Here is an 18,792-nt window from a genome sequence, read left to right as displayed (position 1 = left end):
CAGTTGTACTGATTTACACTCCTATCAGCAGTATATGAGAATTCCCATTGCTCTTCCCCAAAACCTGTTATAGTCAGTTTAAAAATTTTAGCCATAGTGGTTGGTAGATAGTGGTATTTCATTGTGATTTTAATTTGCGTTTTCCTGTTAATGAGATTGAACACCTTTTCATCTGTATGTTGACCATTTGAATATCTTCTTTTGTGAAAGTCTTGTTCAACTCTCTTGCCCATTTTTCCATTGGATTATCTTCTTTTTTATTTGTAGAGCTTCTTTTCATGTAAGCCGTTTGTTGGTTCTGTGTATTGCAAATAATTTTTTCCTCTGTGTAGTTGGCTTTCTTACTTAGTATTGTGGCATAGATTCTGTTGGTGTGCCACCCACATCGCCTTAGCATTTGCTTTTGTACAGGGAAGGCTTCTTTCTGCAAGCAGCTGAAACTCAGTACCTCAGGGCTTTCTCTGGCTACAGGAGAGACCAGAGAGTAATCAGGAGTTGTTGCCCTAGCAATAGGTCTTAACCAATACTGAATAGGAGTTGATGAATAAATACCCCGTTTCCCTTACCTTTGGAAATAGCTTCCAAAGCTTACTCTACACCATCTCTGAGAGGTCTCCAGCGGGACTGAGCCACAGTACCATGCAGTGGTAACCTGATCATCAGTGCATCCTGTATTACTGTCCTTGACCTCTCTTCTTACTTTCCTACTCCCTTGCCTGTGCTTATTGGAATTACTTTTCAAGTAAATTATTTGCCTTCAAATTCTAGTTTCTCAAAGTTGGCTTTTGGAGAACCTTTCCTGGGTCAGTGGTGGCTTTTGATGAATAGAAATTCCTAATTTAAGTTTAGTGTAGTTTACGTTTTTCCTTTATAGTGTTTGTTGTATCCTGCTTAATCAGTCTTTACCTACCCCAATGTCTTGATTGTACCCATGGGATTTTAATTTGTGAAAGTGACTGAGTGATGACATGGAGAGGTTACTGCCATTAAAAGAAGATTTTTATTACTTACAATTCCTGAGAGTAAGGAGCACAGCACAAAGGATCATGGGGAAGAACCAGAGTTGGTCAGGAGGTGGAAGGAATGAAAGGAAAACATTGCAAAAGCCTTTATTACTACAATAGCAGGAAGTTGTTAGGTGGGAACATCTCCTGTTAGGTAGGAAGCAAAACACATGTTGGAGTTTGTGGTTGGAGGGATTGTAATATAGTCTTTGTGCACCAGCTAAAGCCAGACCATGGGGGAGATGTAAACAACTTTGGCCATTCGTTTGGCCCTGTGATTAATGGATGCCAAATAATCAATTATGAAATTTATAAAAGTTGGTTAGAATACCCAAGGTAATGATGATATTCTTCTTTGTTATATTCTAGATGTTTTATTGTTTTACTTATTTAGATCTACAGTCCACCTGAAATTGATATTTGGATGTGGTGTGAGAAAGGGATCACGTTTCATTTTTTTCTTATATAGATTCATAATCGTATTGGCACCATTTATGGAAAAGACTGTCCTTTTCCCACTCCTCTGCAGTCAGTCTTTGTCATAAATCAAGTGTCCATATGTGACTGGGTATATTTCTAGACTCTTTATTCTGTTCCATTGGTCTCTCTGTCTGCCCTTATGCAGATACCACAGTGTCTTAATTTAACTTTAGTATACGTTGGTATTTGTTAGAATTGGTCCTTCCACCTTGTTCTTCTTCAAGATTATCTTGGCCATTTTTGGAAGATGTTCTCCTTTGGTAATAGCGATGATACTTGTCTTCTGTTTGGTGAATTTTACTTATTTTTAATCTTCCAGTTAGTTTCAGAGATCCATTGTAAGAGAGCATGAGATAATTTGTTTTAGGGCTAACAACATTCATTTTGGTGTTTTTCCTAAATTGACCCATATAGTGACAGAACAGTCCAGATATTGTACAATGGGGGTATAGATTAGGGGGCTTCAAAAAGAACCAGTGCCATATGGAATACATAATGTCATAATTGTAATATGCTACAACTCCTTGTCAGTATTGGTAAATTACTCCATCCAAAGATCATCCTCATTTCCCCAGGTTTAGTACCAGTGCTCGGCTCTAGAGATAGTACAATTTAACTTATCAAAGGGTTATTTATAAAATTTAGAATGTTGATGTTGCTTTATTTTGAAAAACTAATTAATTTGTACCACTGGAATTATGAAAATTGTTTTACTTGCACAAACAGGAACCAATGAGGGAAATTTGTGTTATTCTGTAACTATCTGGGATATTCAGTTGCAGCTTTTCAAATAGCATCTATCCACAAATATCCTTTGTGCCTTTTGCAATTCATCTTAGTTTTTTGGTGCTGCTCAGGATTGAACTGTATCTCCTGTCACTACTGTGGGTTAAGCTGTACTCAAAGGGCTGAAATAGAAATGAAATTTGGATACGATGAGGTGAACTCTTTTCATTGTCAGACTTTCAGGAGACTAATGCATTAGTCTTACTATGATGGGGCAGTAATTTCCAACCATTGATTAGGCTGGCATCCTAGCTAGGTTGATATGTAAAAATGTACGGAATATGATAAGCATAAAATCTTTAAGAGGAAAACCCATTCTTGTATTAAATATTTATGGTTTCCACATTTGTATTTTTTTCTTAATAGGTTAATGTAGCTGAATCAAAGATAACAAATTTAATATACCTAAAACATACCTTGGAACTTGTAGATCCTTTAAAGGTAATTTACATGTTTGTATGTCTTCCAAAACGTGTCTAGCATCAGTTTTTTTTAACTTTTTATTTTGAAGAAATTCAAGACTTAGAGAAAGTTGCAAGAATGAGTGAATTCCCATATTCTTTCTCTTTATACACACAGCACACAGACACGTTATTATCCTTATTATTACTCTTACTGAATCGTTTGAGAATAAGTTGCAGTACCTAAATGCTAAAGTATATATCTCCTAAGAATAAGCATGTTCTCTTACATAACCACAATATAATTATAAAATTCAGAATATTTAACATGGTATAATACTATTATATAATGTATAGTCCATATTCAAATTTTTCCAGTTGTCTTAATGATGTTCTTTATGGATTTATTTTTTCTTGATACAGGGTCTAGTCCAGGACCACGCATTGTGTTTAATGTTATATTTCTTCATATTCCTTTAAACTGAAAAGTTTCTCAGTTTTTCTTTGTCTTTCATGATATTGACATCTCGAAGAGTAAGGATCTGTTGTTTTAGAGGATATTCCTCAATTTGTGTGATTTTTTTTCTCATGATTAATTTCAGTTTATGCGTATTTGGCAGTAATACTCTATGAGCAATGTTGTATCTTTCTCAGTACAGCACATCAGTAGGCATATGATATCATTTCCCTGTTCGAGTGCTAACATCTGTTGCCAGTCTTTTTTTTTTTCCTTCTTCTCCCCACAGTCCCCCAGTACATAGTTCTGTATTCTAGTTGCAGGTCCTTCTGGTTGTGCTGATCAATTTCTTCACTGTAAAGTTATAAGTAATCTGTAGAGGGATACTTTGAGAGTGTATAAATATCCTGTTTCTCATCAAACTTTCATCCATTGATTTTAGTATTTCTTGATGAGTCTCACTTGAAGTACTTGTTACTCTGATGGTTACAAATGGGTGATTTTCTCTTCAATTTTTAAATACTCTCCTGTGCAAAACATTTTTTAAATTAAAGTGACACAAAAGAACTGCTTTTTAACATGAAAAATGTGGAAGAATTTTGTTGTAGAGTTCATTCTAATAAATATATACAATGAAAGCAATTTGGCAAAAGTGTTGTCTTTTTTAGAATAAAAGAAGTATAATAAACCTTCCCCCTAAATTGATAGATTTGATGAAACACAAATATCAAACTTTGATATGTCAAAGGCAAGGTAAAAGCCAAAGAAAGTAAAAATTTATAACAAATGACAGACAAATATTAATTTCTGACATCATAAAACTTGTGTAATTTCATAAGAAAATACTGAAATGCCAGTGGAAATATGGAAAATGACCACAAAACGAGAAATCAAAGTGATTAATAAATCCAACAAAAATGTTCAACCTCAGCATTAGTCAAAGAAATGCAAATTAAAAATCATAGTTTTTATCTATTAAAAAAGCAGTTTTTTTGCTTAATGGATGCAACTTACTGCTAATGAGAGAACAGTGAGACAGGCAACCTCTTAGACAACTGGTAGGAGTACAAATTGTACATACTTTATAGGAGAGTTTTGCAATTTATATCATTCTACTTCTAGAAATCTGTCTGAAAGAACTAGTAAGAAATGTTGATCAAAATTTATGCCCATTGATGGTCATTGCAGCTTTATTTATATTAGTGAGAAATTATAAGTAGCACAGAACTCCAATAATTAGAGAAAGAGACTATTTTCCTTAGGGTGGATTTTTTTTTTTTTTTAAGGAAGATTGGCCCTGAGCTAATATCTGTTGCCAATCTGCCTCTTTTTGCTTGATGAAGATCATCCCTGAGCTAACATCCATGCCAGTATTCCTCTATTTTATATTTGAGGTGCTACCACAGCATGGCTTGATGAGCAGTGTGTCGGTCTGCACCTGGGATCCCAACTCTCAAACCCTGGTCCACCAAAGTGGAATGTACAAACTTAACCACTATGCCACTGGGCCAGCCCCCTCCACAGAGTGGAATATTATGCATTATTTTTTGCTGTGAAAAGTTTCTAATGCTTATGATATAGTATTAAGCAGGGGAGAAAAAGCATACAATGATACAAAATCTTTGATTTAAAGAAGTGACAGGAAATATGCCATAATATTTAGAGTATTTATCTTTGGAAGGGTGGTAGAAATATGAGTGATTTAAAAGTTTTTATGTTTTTGTGAATTTTCTAGTTTTTATCAATATGTAAATATTTTTCTATTCATAAGCAAAAAGTGTTCTTATTGCCATTGTCTCATAGCAAACTAAACTAGGAGGTAAAATCAGGTTAACTACGTTTTCTCCTCCTCTTTTATGTTTATTCAAATAGTGACCACTCATAGTTTCCATTAAGCAAAATAAAATCCCTACTTTTGCCATGTAAGAATGGAGAAATTGCTCTATTTATAAATAACAAAGCACTTTTTAAAGGTATATTTAATCCAAATTTTGGAATGATATGTAGAGTACTCTAGATGTACAATGATAGCTATTTAAGTACCTATCTCTAATAAGTAGTTGAATGTTAACAGTTAGTTGAGAGACAAGAAAAATAAAAGTCATAATAGTAAAGCACTGGATGCCACTTACTAGCCATGTGCTCTTTATTGGGAAAATGGGAAAGATACCATCTGTCCTCACGTAAATACCTAAAATACTTTTTATGAGTATATAAATGAGAAGATGAGGCAAGAAAGCACTTGCTAAACTGTAAAGTATTAAACAAATGTAAAAGGCTATATTTGAATAATGTCATAATTTATTATCCTTAACTATCTTTATTTTATTCTTTAATAGATTGCTCTGAAGAACTGTGACACACCTTTATTAAGAGCTTACTACGGTTCCTTGGAAGATAAGAGGTCTTTGTCACTCAACTGTTAATAAAATATCAGATTATTCCTTTCTTCCTGAGCATAACTGATTTTAAGCACTCTAATTGTATTCTATAGAACAATTACTTGAGCCTTAGTTAATAGAAGCTTTAAACTATTTCAGACTTATAATTATGCATTTCATCTTATAAATACCAATAAATAGGGTAACAGCACATTGAGTATTTGTGTTAATGGACAATTAAAATAGCATTAAAAATTGAAATCATATGCAATTTTAATACTTCTTTTTTAGCCATTCTCCATGGAAAGACTTGCAAATATAAAAATATATTCTTCTCTTTTGTTAAATCATGAAGGGCCTAATGTAACCAAAAAATAGTATATATGAATACTGAATAAGACCTAAATACAGTTTAATTTTAATATTTGTTTTTAGCAGTGGCACCTTGGTTCTTGGCCAAAAAGTCTTGTGGTACTTAAGAACTGTTATTTTATTGATTCAAGATTCACACCTTGTATGAGGCCACAAATTAAGGTTAATAATAAAAAAAGACTAATTACAAATAAAATATAGAACAGAATAAAACGAAAGTATAGAAAAATAGGTGTTTCCAGACTTCTGGTTTCGTGATCACTGCACTAATCACTGCTAATTGTGAGGTCCTTGTTGCACTGTTTCACCATCTGTGTTTAGTCTCCTTACCCCACCTGAGGGCAAGGACCATGTGTTAATCCTTCCTTGAATCCTTGCACCTAACACAGTGATTGACACATGGGATAAGAAAATGTTTATTGAGTCAATGAGCATGAAGCCAGCATTCTTATAACAGGTCTTCAAGGATATATTTTATACTCACAGGCACAGTCAGTATGTATAACTTCAGGTATCTGTTTATTAGCAGTTGTAAAATTCTTCTTGATGGCCTCATGTTGGTTTAGGAAACTAGTCCTGGCTGACAAAATAATTTATGATTGACATCATCACAGTTCTAACCTATGTAAATTTACATTGCTTAATTATGTATTTTCAAAATAATTTTTACCAATGATTTCAAGAAAATATGCTATTTCCTATCAATAACTATGATGAATTACGAATTAAAATAACTTTGATTTATTGCCTATAATCTTCTTTTTTAGGTTTGGAATTATCCTTGAAAAGATTAAAACAGTAATTAATGATGATGCAAGATACATGAAAGGATGCTTGAACATGAGGACACAGAAGTGCTATGCAGTGAGATCTAACATAAATGAATTTCTTGACATCGCTAGAAGAACATATACAGAGATTGTGGATGACATAGCAGGTAATTTAATGACTTGAACATATTTTCTGGTTTTTAGAAATAAACTTTTTTAGGACATTCTGTGCTTTTTTGCTGGTGATAACTAGCCATGTGTATTTTAAATTTTTTTTGTTAGCAAAACAGATAAAGTTGGACTGGCCTGGTGGCATAGTGGTTAAGTTCATGCACTCCACTTTGGTGGCCTGGGGTTCGTGGGTTCCAATCCCGGGTGCAGACCTACACACTGCTCATCAAGCCATGTTGTGGTGGCATCCCACATACAAAGTAGAGGTGGATTGGCACAGATGTTAGCTCAGGGACAAACTTCCTCACCAAAAAGAAAAAACAACGAGATAAAGTTAACATATATTATCATTTAAAGAAACTTAAAAAAAAATAAAGATCTCAGAGTGTTATAATATGTCTGTTCTTTTTTCCAAACTTAAATATAGTTATGTTCATATAACATTGTGTATAAATTACATGAAAAATGCAGGCTATCAGTACTAAAGAGTTTCACTGGAGGGAGAGGGATCATTTTTGTCTAGTAGAGGTGGCGTTTGAGCCAGTACAGTAATTCATTTAACAAATATTGAGCTCCTAGTAAATGTGGACACTGTTCTAGGTACTGAAAATACGTAGTGATCAAGACAAAGTCCCTGTCCTCGTGGAGCTTATGTTATAGTAGGGGAGACAGACAATAAAGACACAAAGACACACACATGTGTATGTATATCAATGTTGATATATATCAATCACATATATCACATAATTTCATATGGACATAAGATATGAAGAAAACTGTTGCAGGCTGGAGGGGTCAGGAGGGACTGGGTGTGGAGGCAGAGAGGATGGGAGTGTTTTTAGTAGATAAAATAGCCTAGAAAGGAATTCCACCCATTGGCAGTGGTATAAACCTCAGCACAAAGGCACAAAGAAACCTCAAAGCATGAGTGAGAAAATTTGCTAGGATAGAACAGAGGTTTTCCCTTACAGAACTTGTAAGAGATAAGATCAAAGATGTAGACTGGGATCCAGAATTTAGTCTTTGAAGGCCAGGAGTTTGGGTTTTTCCCAAGGAGAATGAAGAGGCATTGAGATGTTTTTGCTGTCTGTAGTGAAACTGATCAAGAAGATATGTTGAATTAATTTGAGTGGAACAATGGAGACAGGGAGACCATTTTAAACTATTACAAGTTAACAGTGTTATTTAGGGTGATAGCAGTGTATATGAGAAAAGAGAAATGCAAAAGATGGAGGAAGAATTGGTAAGAGTTGGTAATTGAGTAGATGTATGTGGCCATGATGAAGGAAAATGTAGCCGTTGGTGCTAATTGAGATTTGTTTAGTGCGTTAATGCTCATCAAGTAAAAAATATAAATTGAGAACTCTGTGGTCAATTTGAGGTTGATAGATTTGGATTTTCCAGGAATTTTATCTAATGAGTCATATATTTCCTTTTTTGAATATTTTATTTTTAAAATGTGTTTTGTAGAGGGAATTTCTTATTCTGAATTAATGATTACAATAATTTCTGTGATGATTCGTTTTCGAAGAATCATCTGTTTCTTCCTTTTCAAAAAAGTAGAATGAATAACAAACTGATATTCCTAATACAGAGAGTATAAAATAGTATGGGCTTCATTTATTTATTTATTTTTTACTTTTATTATTATGTTTTGCTGAGGAAGGTTAGCCCTGAGCTAACATCTGTGCCTGTCTTCCTCTATTTTATATGTGGGTCACTGCCACAGCATGGCTGACGAATGGTGTATGTCCGTGCCCAGGATCCAAACCTGTGAACTGAGGCCACTGAAGTGGAGCACGCCAAACTTAACCACTAGGCCATGGCACTGGTCCCTTGGCTTTATTTTTTAATTTTAATTTTTACAGTTTCTTTTATTTTCAAAATACCTATCAGAATGACTACCTTTCTACTACAATCTTTTTTTCTTAAAAGAATACTTAACCGTATATTTTAGACATTAAAAATCTTTAGAGGGGCCAGTCCAGTGTCGTAATGGTTAAGCTTGTATGCTCTGCTTTGGTGGCGTGGGGTTTGCAGGTTCAGATCCTGAGTGTGGACGTATACATGGCTCGTCAAGCTGTGCTGTGGTGGCATTCCAGGTACAAAGTAGAGGAAGATTGGCCTGGATGTTAGCTCAGGGACACTCTTCCTCAAGCAAAAAGAGGAAGATGGGCAACAGATGTTAGCTCAGGACCATTCTTGCTCACCAAAAAACTAACAAAAAAGAGAAAAATTAAATCTGTGGAGATTAAAAGAGTAACAAGACCTTCCTATTTATATGTAAAATAACAAGAAAAAAATCTTGTGATTTTTTAAAATAGAAAGCATGATTTTCTCATTGAAATTTTTTTGTTTTCTTTTTGTTTTTCTTATTTCTGGTCACTAGGAATGATATCGCAGCTTGCAGAAAAATATAGTCTTCCTTTAAGAACAAGTTTTAGCTCTGCTCGAGGATTTTTCATCCAGATGACTACAGATTGTACAGCCCTACCTGATGATCAGCTTCCTTCAGAGTTTATTAAGGTTCATTCTAGAGTTTTGGTTAGGAAATTATTGTTTCTGATTTTACAGAATTACATTTACATTCTTCAGGCACTCCTTGAGTTTTACATGCCAAATTTCTGAATGTTCTGTATATGTATTGCTTCTCCTATTCCTAACCACCCACCTAACAGCTATACTAATCTGGGTGATTTAGAAGCTTTTTTTTTTTTTTTGAAATATTAAGCACAGTGCTTCCCACAGTTCTGGAAGCTCGGTATGTGTAAAAAAGGAAAATAAAGTCTAAAAGATGAAAGAAATTTGGAAAATACTGCGCCATCTCCTGTGTTAGGTACTTCTCAATACACATTTGCCTATTAAAGGTTTAAAAGTCCTGAAGTAAAAAAATCCGCTTAACCATTGTAATCCAATATTGCCAAACAGTTGGACCAGGGAAATATTTTTTCCTATGTACATATTAACTCCTCCACAATATACCAGTTTGGGAAAGTCTAACCCATCCTAATCTTTGCTTTCTCTGCTCCAAGGTGGTACTTTTTGATAAAAACATGCCATTTAACTTTCAGAGTTTTAAAACCTATACTGTATACCAAGTAATGAAGGATGGATGAAGTAAAAAATGGGTGGAGACTTAGTAATGGGGTTAGATTGAGTGAGGTTCAGATATGGGGTAAGGGTTAAGACAAGGGTCAGAGGTGGAGTGAGGATTAGTGATATTTATCATGCATATTACTTGGTAATAAGATATTGTGTTTTAACATTTCTATATGGCCATTTTAAGACCTGTAAAAATAGTCATGTCAGATGAACCAGGGTAAAAAATTCTGCTTTAACCTTAGAAGTGATCTTCCTTTTCTCTTTCACTAACATTATTCAGGACTTTGTGATACTGTATTTCAGAAATTAAAGTGATTAACCTAAATACCTATATTTCTATTCTTTAAAATTTGTGTGTTTTACTTCATAGGAGGGTACACATATCTTGACATTTGTTTTGTAATTTCCCAGCAGATTTCTAAAGTGAAAAATTCTTATAGCTTTACATCAGCAGATTTAATTAAAATGAATGAAAGATGCCAAGAGTCTTTGAGAGAAATCTATCACATGACTTACATGTAAGAACATTTGAAATTTTTGAATATTGAATTAAATTGGTTTAATTTGAGGCACAATAATAAATTTCATTAATTGACTTTTTGTCTGATTGCAGAAAAATGTAAAATTATGAGTGTTAGTAATGAAAGAACATTTCCTGGAAGAACAGTTAAAACTTTTAGTCTGTCATTGTGATTGGGATCAGTGAACCTCACAGAAGATTCAGGGCAAATCTAATTGCAAAAAACCCCATTATAACTAATACTTCTATAGTATGCATTCCACCATGATGTAGAACTTGGTACATCATGGGCTTATCTTGGGCTTCATTCCGTTTATTCTTTTTCTATGGTATGTAACCTCAACTTCTCATGCCTTAATACTTACATAGCGACATCACAATAGTGCCCAGTCTTTTGCTGTTCATGAAACAGCAGCAGTTCAGCTAGAAATAAGAAATAGAACACTCAGAGTTGGTGAGCTGAGATGATAAAGAGAAATGTTGGGCTTTCAAAGCAATTTCAGGGTATGGACCACAAAGATTAGAAGATACCGTAAGTTTTGGGAACATATTTATCCTTGTAAAGGAAAAGCTTTTATATTATGTCACAATATGATAACTCTAGACATAAAAGCTTAAATAATTATGTTGTTAGGATATATGTGTGTTTGTGAGAGAGAGAGAATGAGTGAGGGAAAAATAATAATAGCTTTTGTGTTGAACTTAACATCTGCTAAAAGACAAAATTATTAGCAGCTGGGATCTGCTGAAGTGTAGTGAAGGCTTGATTTGACCCATATACAAATATTTTATAAAAAAATTTATTTTATTAATATTTAATCAAAGCAGTCATTTCATAAACATGGTGTTAACACACCAGAAGATAGATTATTTGCTAATAAGTAGCTGTGACCTTGAGTGTGAACTTCAATTTCATCTCTAAAATGAGACAATAGAACGATGGACTTTATCTGTAGTGTACAACTCAACTTTGAGTGTTATTTTAGCTCAGGCACTGAATTTAATATTGTTTTACAATTGCACTCTATGTTTCTCTTTAAAAATCATTACTTGTCATACTAAACATGTACTTTCAGGATAGTGTGCAAACTGCTCAGTGAGATTTATGAACATATTCATTGCTTATATAAACTATCTGACACTGTGTCGATGCTGGATATGCTACTGTCATTTGCTCATGCCTGCACTCTTTCTGACTATGGTAAGTTGCTTTCTTTGGAATAAATATGTTACATACTGAAATTTTTATTCCATTCAAGCAATTTTATATAACAATTATGAATATTTTACATTTTTTATGTGAAATATAGTTTCTTGCCTTTGGTCCTGGACTAAGACTCAAAATAGAGAAAGTAAAATTACCTTTAAAATTTTCTTTTAAAAGTAAAAAAATTATGTACTGAGAAATTGACAAATCAGAAGGAAAAACTGCAAGAAAGTTTAAAGGTTCCCCAAATAAGAAAGACTGCAGAGCTGTCTCCTTGGTGAAAATGACAATGATCCAAATTTATAAAGTTCAAATGTGAAAACTCATTAGAAGCAGTATGATACTAATACTAATAGATACAAGAGAAATGAGCCTCTAAAGTGAGCATTTTCTAAACTAGCTCCTTAGATGTGAGCATCCCAAGATCAGGAATTATATCATTTATTTTCATATCCCAAGTCTGTACACAGGCCTTGATTATAAATGTTAAGTAATTTTCTAATGTTAAATGAATACTTCAAGTTAGCCCCTTGAAATTTCTTATCCTACTTATCAGCAATAACCATACTCCAGTATGCAAATTTACAGAACTAGTATGTGAATAATTAAGGTTGAATAATTGTGGGATTAATAACATTAAAATTTCTAGTTAAAATCAGCTGTAATGTTTCCAAATATTATGTTCATTTATTTTTATAATGAGAAATAACTATCTTACAAAGATTTTTTTTCATATTTCCATATTTAGTATGGAAATTTTAACTTTTTCAATTGGTATTTTATAGACCAAAGCTTTTCAATCTTTTATATCTCCTTTGGGGTCAGAACCTTATTTTAGGGATCAATTATTTTCATAGTAGTTTGTTTTTTTATTAGTTTTTTGTTTGCGTGGGTGAAGAAGATTGTCCCTGAACTGACATCTATGCCAGTCTTCCTCTATTTTGTATGTGGGATGCTGCCACAGCATGGCTTGATGAGCAGTGTGTAGGTCCATGCCTGGGATCCGAACCTGCGAATGCCAACCCCTAAAGTGGAGCACATGAACTTAACCACTATGCCACCAGGCCAGCTCCAGCAGTAGTTACAACTATTAAAAGTTTGATGTTGCTCCAATTTAATTTGAGAGGGACCATCCTGAAACTCTAAACCTATAAATAATGAATTTTTGCTGTTAAAAATGATTTTAAAATAGTTTAAAATTTTTCTTCTAATCAACATTTTATAATGAATGCTTTCAAGTTACCCATGTGTTTCATCTAGAGGCATGTAGCATTTTAATTTTTGCTGGTCCTCCCACCTTTTTACTCCTCCCTTCACCTCAGGAAGTATCCATAGAGACCTGATCATTCTTTATTTCTATAAATTAACATTATCTTTTGTGTCTGGTTTTTCTATCCTCTAGTTTTTTTTTAGACAAAGTTTCTGTGAAATTTTGGACATAAAGTTATTTTTTTATTTGGTTTTACTGTATAGTCATACCTCATTTGAAAAGCTAAGTATGCCAAATTTGAAATAATCCTTAAGGTGGGGATTAAGTCAGCATGCAATTTTGGAGTACTGGTAATTAATTATTTTAAAAGTATTATTAATGGCTATTTGATTTTTTCTAATCTATACATATCTGAAAATGTTATGAACTGTTTTGGAGCCCAAGAGAATCACAGAGAACTAAACCCTAGATTTCTCTGCAAGTGAATAAAAGTTGTGATGGTGATTAGAGTGCGTCAATGATAATTTAGAGGATTTGGGATAAAATAATACCTTACTGTTATTGTTCCAAATTGACCCTCGTGAGATCATTAAGGTATACACAATATGTGCACACCCCAAGAATTTTAAATATAAATATATTAATTTTTCAAAACCATTCTATTTTTTTTAGTTCGGCCAGAATTTACTGATACTTTAGCAATCAAACAGGGATGGCATCCTATTCTTGAAAAAATATCTGTGGAAAAACCTGTTGCCAACAATACTTATATTACAGAAGGGAGTAATTTTTTGATCATAACTGGACCAAATATGAGTGGGAAATCCACATACTTAAAACAGATTGCTCTTTGTCAGATTATGGCCCAGATTGGTAAGTTATAGCTTTACTTTATAGTTACCAATTCTGCTCCCCATTTAAAATGTTTTGTGCCTGATATTTTAGATCTAGTTGCTTAATTAACCCAAGAAGCAGTTGGAGTAGATTTTCTTACCTAAAAAGTGTAGTAGTGTCTAGTATGTAGACCATAACTTGTACTATTTGGTATTTATTAAGTTCCATCCAATTTGCATTGCATTGTAGTAAAAAATTTGTGGGATATAACAGAAGTAGAAACATTCTTACTATAACTATTAATGTTGTATCAATTATTCCTAAACTGAATCGTATAATTCTCTCAGATTCGAAACCAAACTTCATTGTGAGAAAAAGTGAAATAAGTAGGATAAGCTGCTGCCTTTTATAACCTATGTAAGATTTTTCCAAAACTATGACATTGGGCAGAGAAACATTTCCCTTACTTAATTTAAGGGGTACCAATACCTTGGCAACAGCAATGGATATATTATACACACGTTTGCAGACACACACATATAAATGCCTGTCACTGGCCCAACAGTGTCACATATTTCTTGGTGTAGAGACACAACTTGCCTCTTATCTCTGAAAACTGGGTTTCCCTGAGGACTATGTGAATCAGAGGTGAGATGGTTGATCCTAGTGCAGTAGTTCTTAACTGGGGAGATCGTTACAATAACTATTGTTATTATTATTAATTTTATTTTTATTAGTGTCATCCTGACTTTTGCTTTCTTTTCCTGCTAGTCCTTGTTCCTCAGAGGTGCATCCTCTTCTTCATCTTTACCTTTGTTTTAAATCCTGGAATAGTCTGAAATTGTTTCTTTGCTCCCATTATTTCACCATTTTGTCTATACAGAGTTCAGTATACTTGAAACTTTCCCTATTCAACTATTTGTAGATTTTTATTTTCTTTGATTTTAGAATGCCTTTTATGTCCTGTTCTGTATAGCAGTAGGTACATTAATCAGATTGATTTGTTTTCAAAAGATGAATATTTTAGATTAGTTAGCCTGATAACTTCTTGGGCAGAAATAATCTTGTGGATGAAAATTCACCTTTTTTTAATTAAATGTTTTGCTTTCATTCTGATTGTGGGTATTTTTGTACATTTCTATTAATAGATATTGCCTAATATATCTTCTATAATGATTTTATCAACTTGAGCTTCATAAGCTCAGATGTTATGTTCATAAGCATTTTTTTCAGATTTTCATATTTTGAATGTTCTTTGTCATCTAACTATATTATTTAAAGTTTTTATCAAGTTTATAACATATCTTTCTAATGTATTTGAATATATACTATCTGATTTGAATTCCCAAATAACTTTTTACAATAGGTAGAGCAAGTGTTTCCATTTTAGATATGAGAAAGATGAGACTGGGAGAGTTTAAGTGCTGTCCAAAGTTATACAGCAAGTGATAGAGCTGGGGCCATGTCTTCTAACTCCATATCCAGTGATCTTTCTAGCACATCATCCTTAGAGAGGCTAGTAAATAATCTGAGTTGATGGAAAGTACAAAAACGTTAGTACTTATATTTTATAAAAGCATTTCAGGTTACTTTGACTTTATATTTTATAGGATCGTATGTTCCAGCAGAATATTCTTCCTTTAGAATTGCTGAACAGATTTTTACAAGAATCAGCACTGATGATGATATAGAAACAAATTCATCAACATTTATGAAGGAAATGAAAGAGGTACCCAAACTAAACTTTCTTACGTTAAAAACATATTAAATTCTTCCACCAATAGTCAATTATCATGTAAAAAAGTATTCTTATTCTGAAACATGTAGATGTGCTTATATTCCTCTACAAGAGCCAGAGGGCAGTCAAAGACAGCTTCCTAATTTCTGTCATATGTGGAAATGGAGTGAATGTTTTATTGAAAATTGCAGTTTTAAAGAAAAAGCTGGTGTTATTGAATGATAAAAACATGCTTTCATGTTTTTATATGAAACATATAAAAGACTTTTCAGAAAACGATGACCTGTTCAGGACCATTTTGCATAGTATCTATTGTTCCTGTTAGGCTTGATTTTAAGATAAAAGATCACTGTGTTAGAAGACTTTTAAAAATCATCCTCTTCTGTGCTCTTATAGAATTTTCACTTCCTGTATCAAAGTATGTATCATCACCTGTTTCTGATCTGAGCAAACATCAAGTAGGCTCGAAGGGCTAAAGGAATTTAGTATAGCTCTTGGGCTATTTTTAGTATGTAGGAATTATTGGATCACTATACAGTTGCTAATTTTCTGTAGATGGAGTGGGAATAAAATTATTTGCCCACAGCATATGACATTTATATAATTATTTAGTATGTATTGCATATCTATGGGAGAATGTAGCAATATACTACATGCTTGAGGTGTACTTTTAAATGGTACTGGCTCTCAAGAAGCTTAGTCCCATAGTAAGGTAAAATAGCCTTGAAGGTTACTATTGTGTCATGACATAATAAGGGCGGAACTCTATTTTCTTCTTCTTTTTTTTTGGTGAGGAAGATTGGCCCTGAGCTATTGTCTGTTGCCAATCCTCCTGTTTTTGCTGGGGAAGATTGGCCCTGAGCTAACATCTGTGCTAATCTTCCTCTATTTTGTATATGGGACACCACCACAGGGTGGCTTGATGAGCAGCGCATAGGTCTGTGCCTGGGATCTGGACCTGTGAACCCCAGGCCACCGAGGTGGAGTGCTCAAACTAAACCCCTATGTCACTGGGCCGGCCCCTGGAATTCTGTTAAGTTAATAATCTTCACTGGAGAAGGAGCATTTCTGTCAATTAAAGTCTTGTCTTTGTTGGGCATGGATTTAAATTTATATGTTTAACCAGGAATCAATGGATTTGGATGCTTTTTCCTAATTTTTCTTTCCATTTTTACTGGATGTGGAGATGTTAAAATAAATTTGAGAGATAGTCTTGAGTATTTTATGTCAACAATTGATTAGTCATTTATGGCAAAGAAAATGACTATCTTTGTGCTTTATTTAAACATTTAATTCATTGCTTTGTTTCATTTCACTGTATCTAAAACATTAATATTTTAGATAATGGTTGTTTACTCTATCTCATACACAAATGCATATGTCTATTTATATACATATCAGCTGTTCTATTGGAATCATTAGTCATGAGATTTTTAGAAAGAAAAGCAATGTGTTAGTTTCTGCTCAGCAGGATTTCTCTATAAAAATATATTTCAGATGAACTAATAAAGAGACTGGATTTCTCCTCATTTTTCTGTATGATAGTGACAGCTGTTTGGTTACAATGAATAATATTAAAATTATATTTTTCAGATAGCTTATATTCTACATAATGCTAATGACAAATCACTCATATTAATTGATGAACTTGGCAGAGGTACTAATACAGAAGAAGGTATTGGTATTTGTTATGCTGTTTGTGAACATCTGCTGAGCTTAAAGGTATTCTTCTCTATTTTAAGTATACTAATTTTGAGTCTTTTTTTGATGTATGCTTTATATATTTATCATGATTGGATTTTACAGGCACCTACAAATATCTCTTTAAACAATTTTAGGTAATAAAAACATACCATAGCATTTATATTTTTGTTACTTCATTTCTGATAGAAGCAGGAGCAGTTAGTATGATAGTCATGATGTAGACAAGGAAAGGAGGAAATCAAGAAATACTCGTAAAGTCAAAACTAGTCACTTGGCTTTGATTTGATCAAATTAAATAGCAAAACATGAAAGCATTTCAATAATTGTCTCCACATGTCATGACATTGACTGAGCTGTCACAACATGAAGTAGAACTGGGCATCTGAGATCACTTTATGGAATTATTTATTTTACTTGCCTAAGATTTCATTCTTTTAAAGAAAACGTTTTTTCACAATCAACTATGTAAAACAAACTATGATTTTTGCTCTATTATTAAGCTAATTTGTAAAATATCTTTTTAGATGATCACTGAAAGTATAGGAACAGATATGAAAAAACTTAAATAAAAATATTTTTCATATTTAAATTACCTTAAGACATCCCTAAAATGAGGTTCTTTACCTTAAATGAGAGTCCATAATGATTTACTATATAGAATGAGAAAAATCTTATTTTATACTTAAAGAAAAGTATGTGATAAATCAAAAGTAATGTTAATAGATAACATTAGTCTTTGTAATTCTGAATCTATGTCAGTTGAGCAGAGTTTCTCATATAAATAAGATGCATGTATTACTTGTTAGGCTTAAAAGCTAATTAGTGTCTATGATGATTAATTTTACATGTCAACTTGATTGTGCTATGGAGTACCCAGAGATCTAGTCAAACATTATTCTGGGTCTATCTGTGAGGGTGTTTCTGGATGAGATTGGTATTTGAATTGTTAGAATGAGTAAAGCAGACTGCTCTCCCTAATGTGGGTGGGCCCCATCCAGTCAGTTTTGAGTGGGGCCGAGTTGAAGTCCTGAGTAAAACTAAAAGGCTGACCCTGCTGGGAGTAAGAGGAGACTCCTCCTGCCTGATTGCCTTCAATCTGGGACATCAGTTCTTTCCTGCCTTTGAACTCAAACTGAAACATCAGCTCTTTCTGGGCCTTGAGGCTGCCAACATTTGGACTGGAACTACACCATCGGCTCTCCTGGTTCCCGGGCCTTTGGACTTGGACTGGAACTACACCATCAGCTGTCTTGGGTCTCCAGCTTGCTGATTGCAGATTTGGGGACTCGTCAGTCTCCATAACCACATGAGCCAATTCCTTATATTAAATCTCTACACACACACACACACACACACACCCCACACACCCATACACACATACACATATCCTATTAATTCTTTTTCTTTAGAGAACCCTAAATCAGACTTTTGTATCAAGAGTTGTTCTAGAGGAACAGAATTTTAAAGATAAATTGTCAAATTTGTTCTAGGGTTTCTGGAATTGACTCTCTAATCTAATTAGATTGAAAGATACTAATGATTCTATTTCCAGTAGTAAAGAAAGCACTGGTAGTCCATAGTGTGATCTGGCAATGGAAATACACAAATCACCATTCACCATTGGATACTCTTAATTATCCACTTATAAGCAGCAC

At 33.5% G+C, this 18,792-nt stretch overlaps 1 protein-coding gene across 3 annotated transcripts in view; it reads left to right on the top strand.

The window, feature by feature from the left end:
* MSH4 (mutS homolog 4) overlaps positions 1 to 18,792 on the top strand; it is an 83,055-nt gene that overhangs the window by 49,590 nt on the left and 14,673 nt on the right. For 2 of the 3 annotated variants that reach the window (XM_008517751.2, XM_070591836.1), the window contains exons 9-17: positions 2,637 to 2,711; positions 5,468 to 5,532; positions 6,649 to 6,818; positions 9,212 to 9,348; positions 10,339 to 10,442; positions 11,521 to 11,645; positions 13,534 to 13,734; positions 15,306 to 15,424; positions 17,027 to 17,155. In XM_008517751.2, coding sequence (XP_008515973.1) covers positions 2,637 to 2,711; positions 5,468 to 5,532; positions 6,649 to 6,818; positions 9,212 to 9,348; positions 10,339 to 10,442; positions 11,521 to 11,645; positions 13,534 to 13,734; positions 15,306 to 15,424; positions 17,027 to 17,155 — 1,125 coding nt within the window. The remainder of the gene's footprint in view (positions 1 to 2,636; positions 2,712 to 5,467; positions 5,533 to 6,648; positions 6,819 to 9,211; positions 9,349 to 10,338; positions 10,443 to 11,520; positions 11,646 to 13,533; positions 13,735 to 15,305; positions 15,425 to 17,026; positions 17,156 to 18,792) is intronic. The other variant, XM_070591837.1, reaches the window with a different exon arrangement.

This window comes from Equus przewalskii, chromosome 24, assembly GCF_037783145.1.
Source record: "Equus przewalskii isolate Varuska chromosome 24, EquPr2, whole genome shotgun sequence".
NCBI classification, from domain to species: Eukaryota; Metazoa; Chordata; class Mammalia; order Perissodactyla; family Equidae; genus Equus; species Equus przewalskii.
Note: the sequence above shows the minus strand (reverse complement) of the source record. Positions and strands in the feature narration are given on the sequence as shown.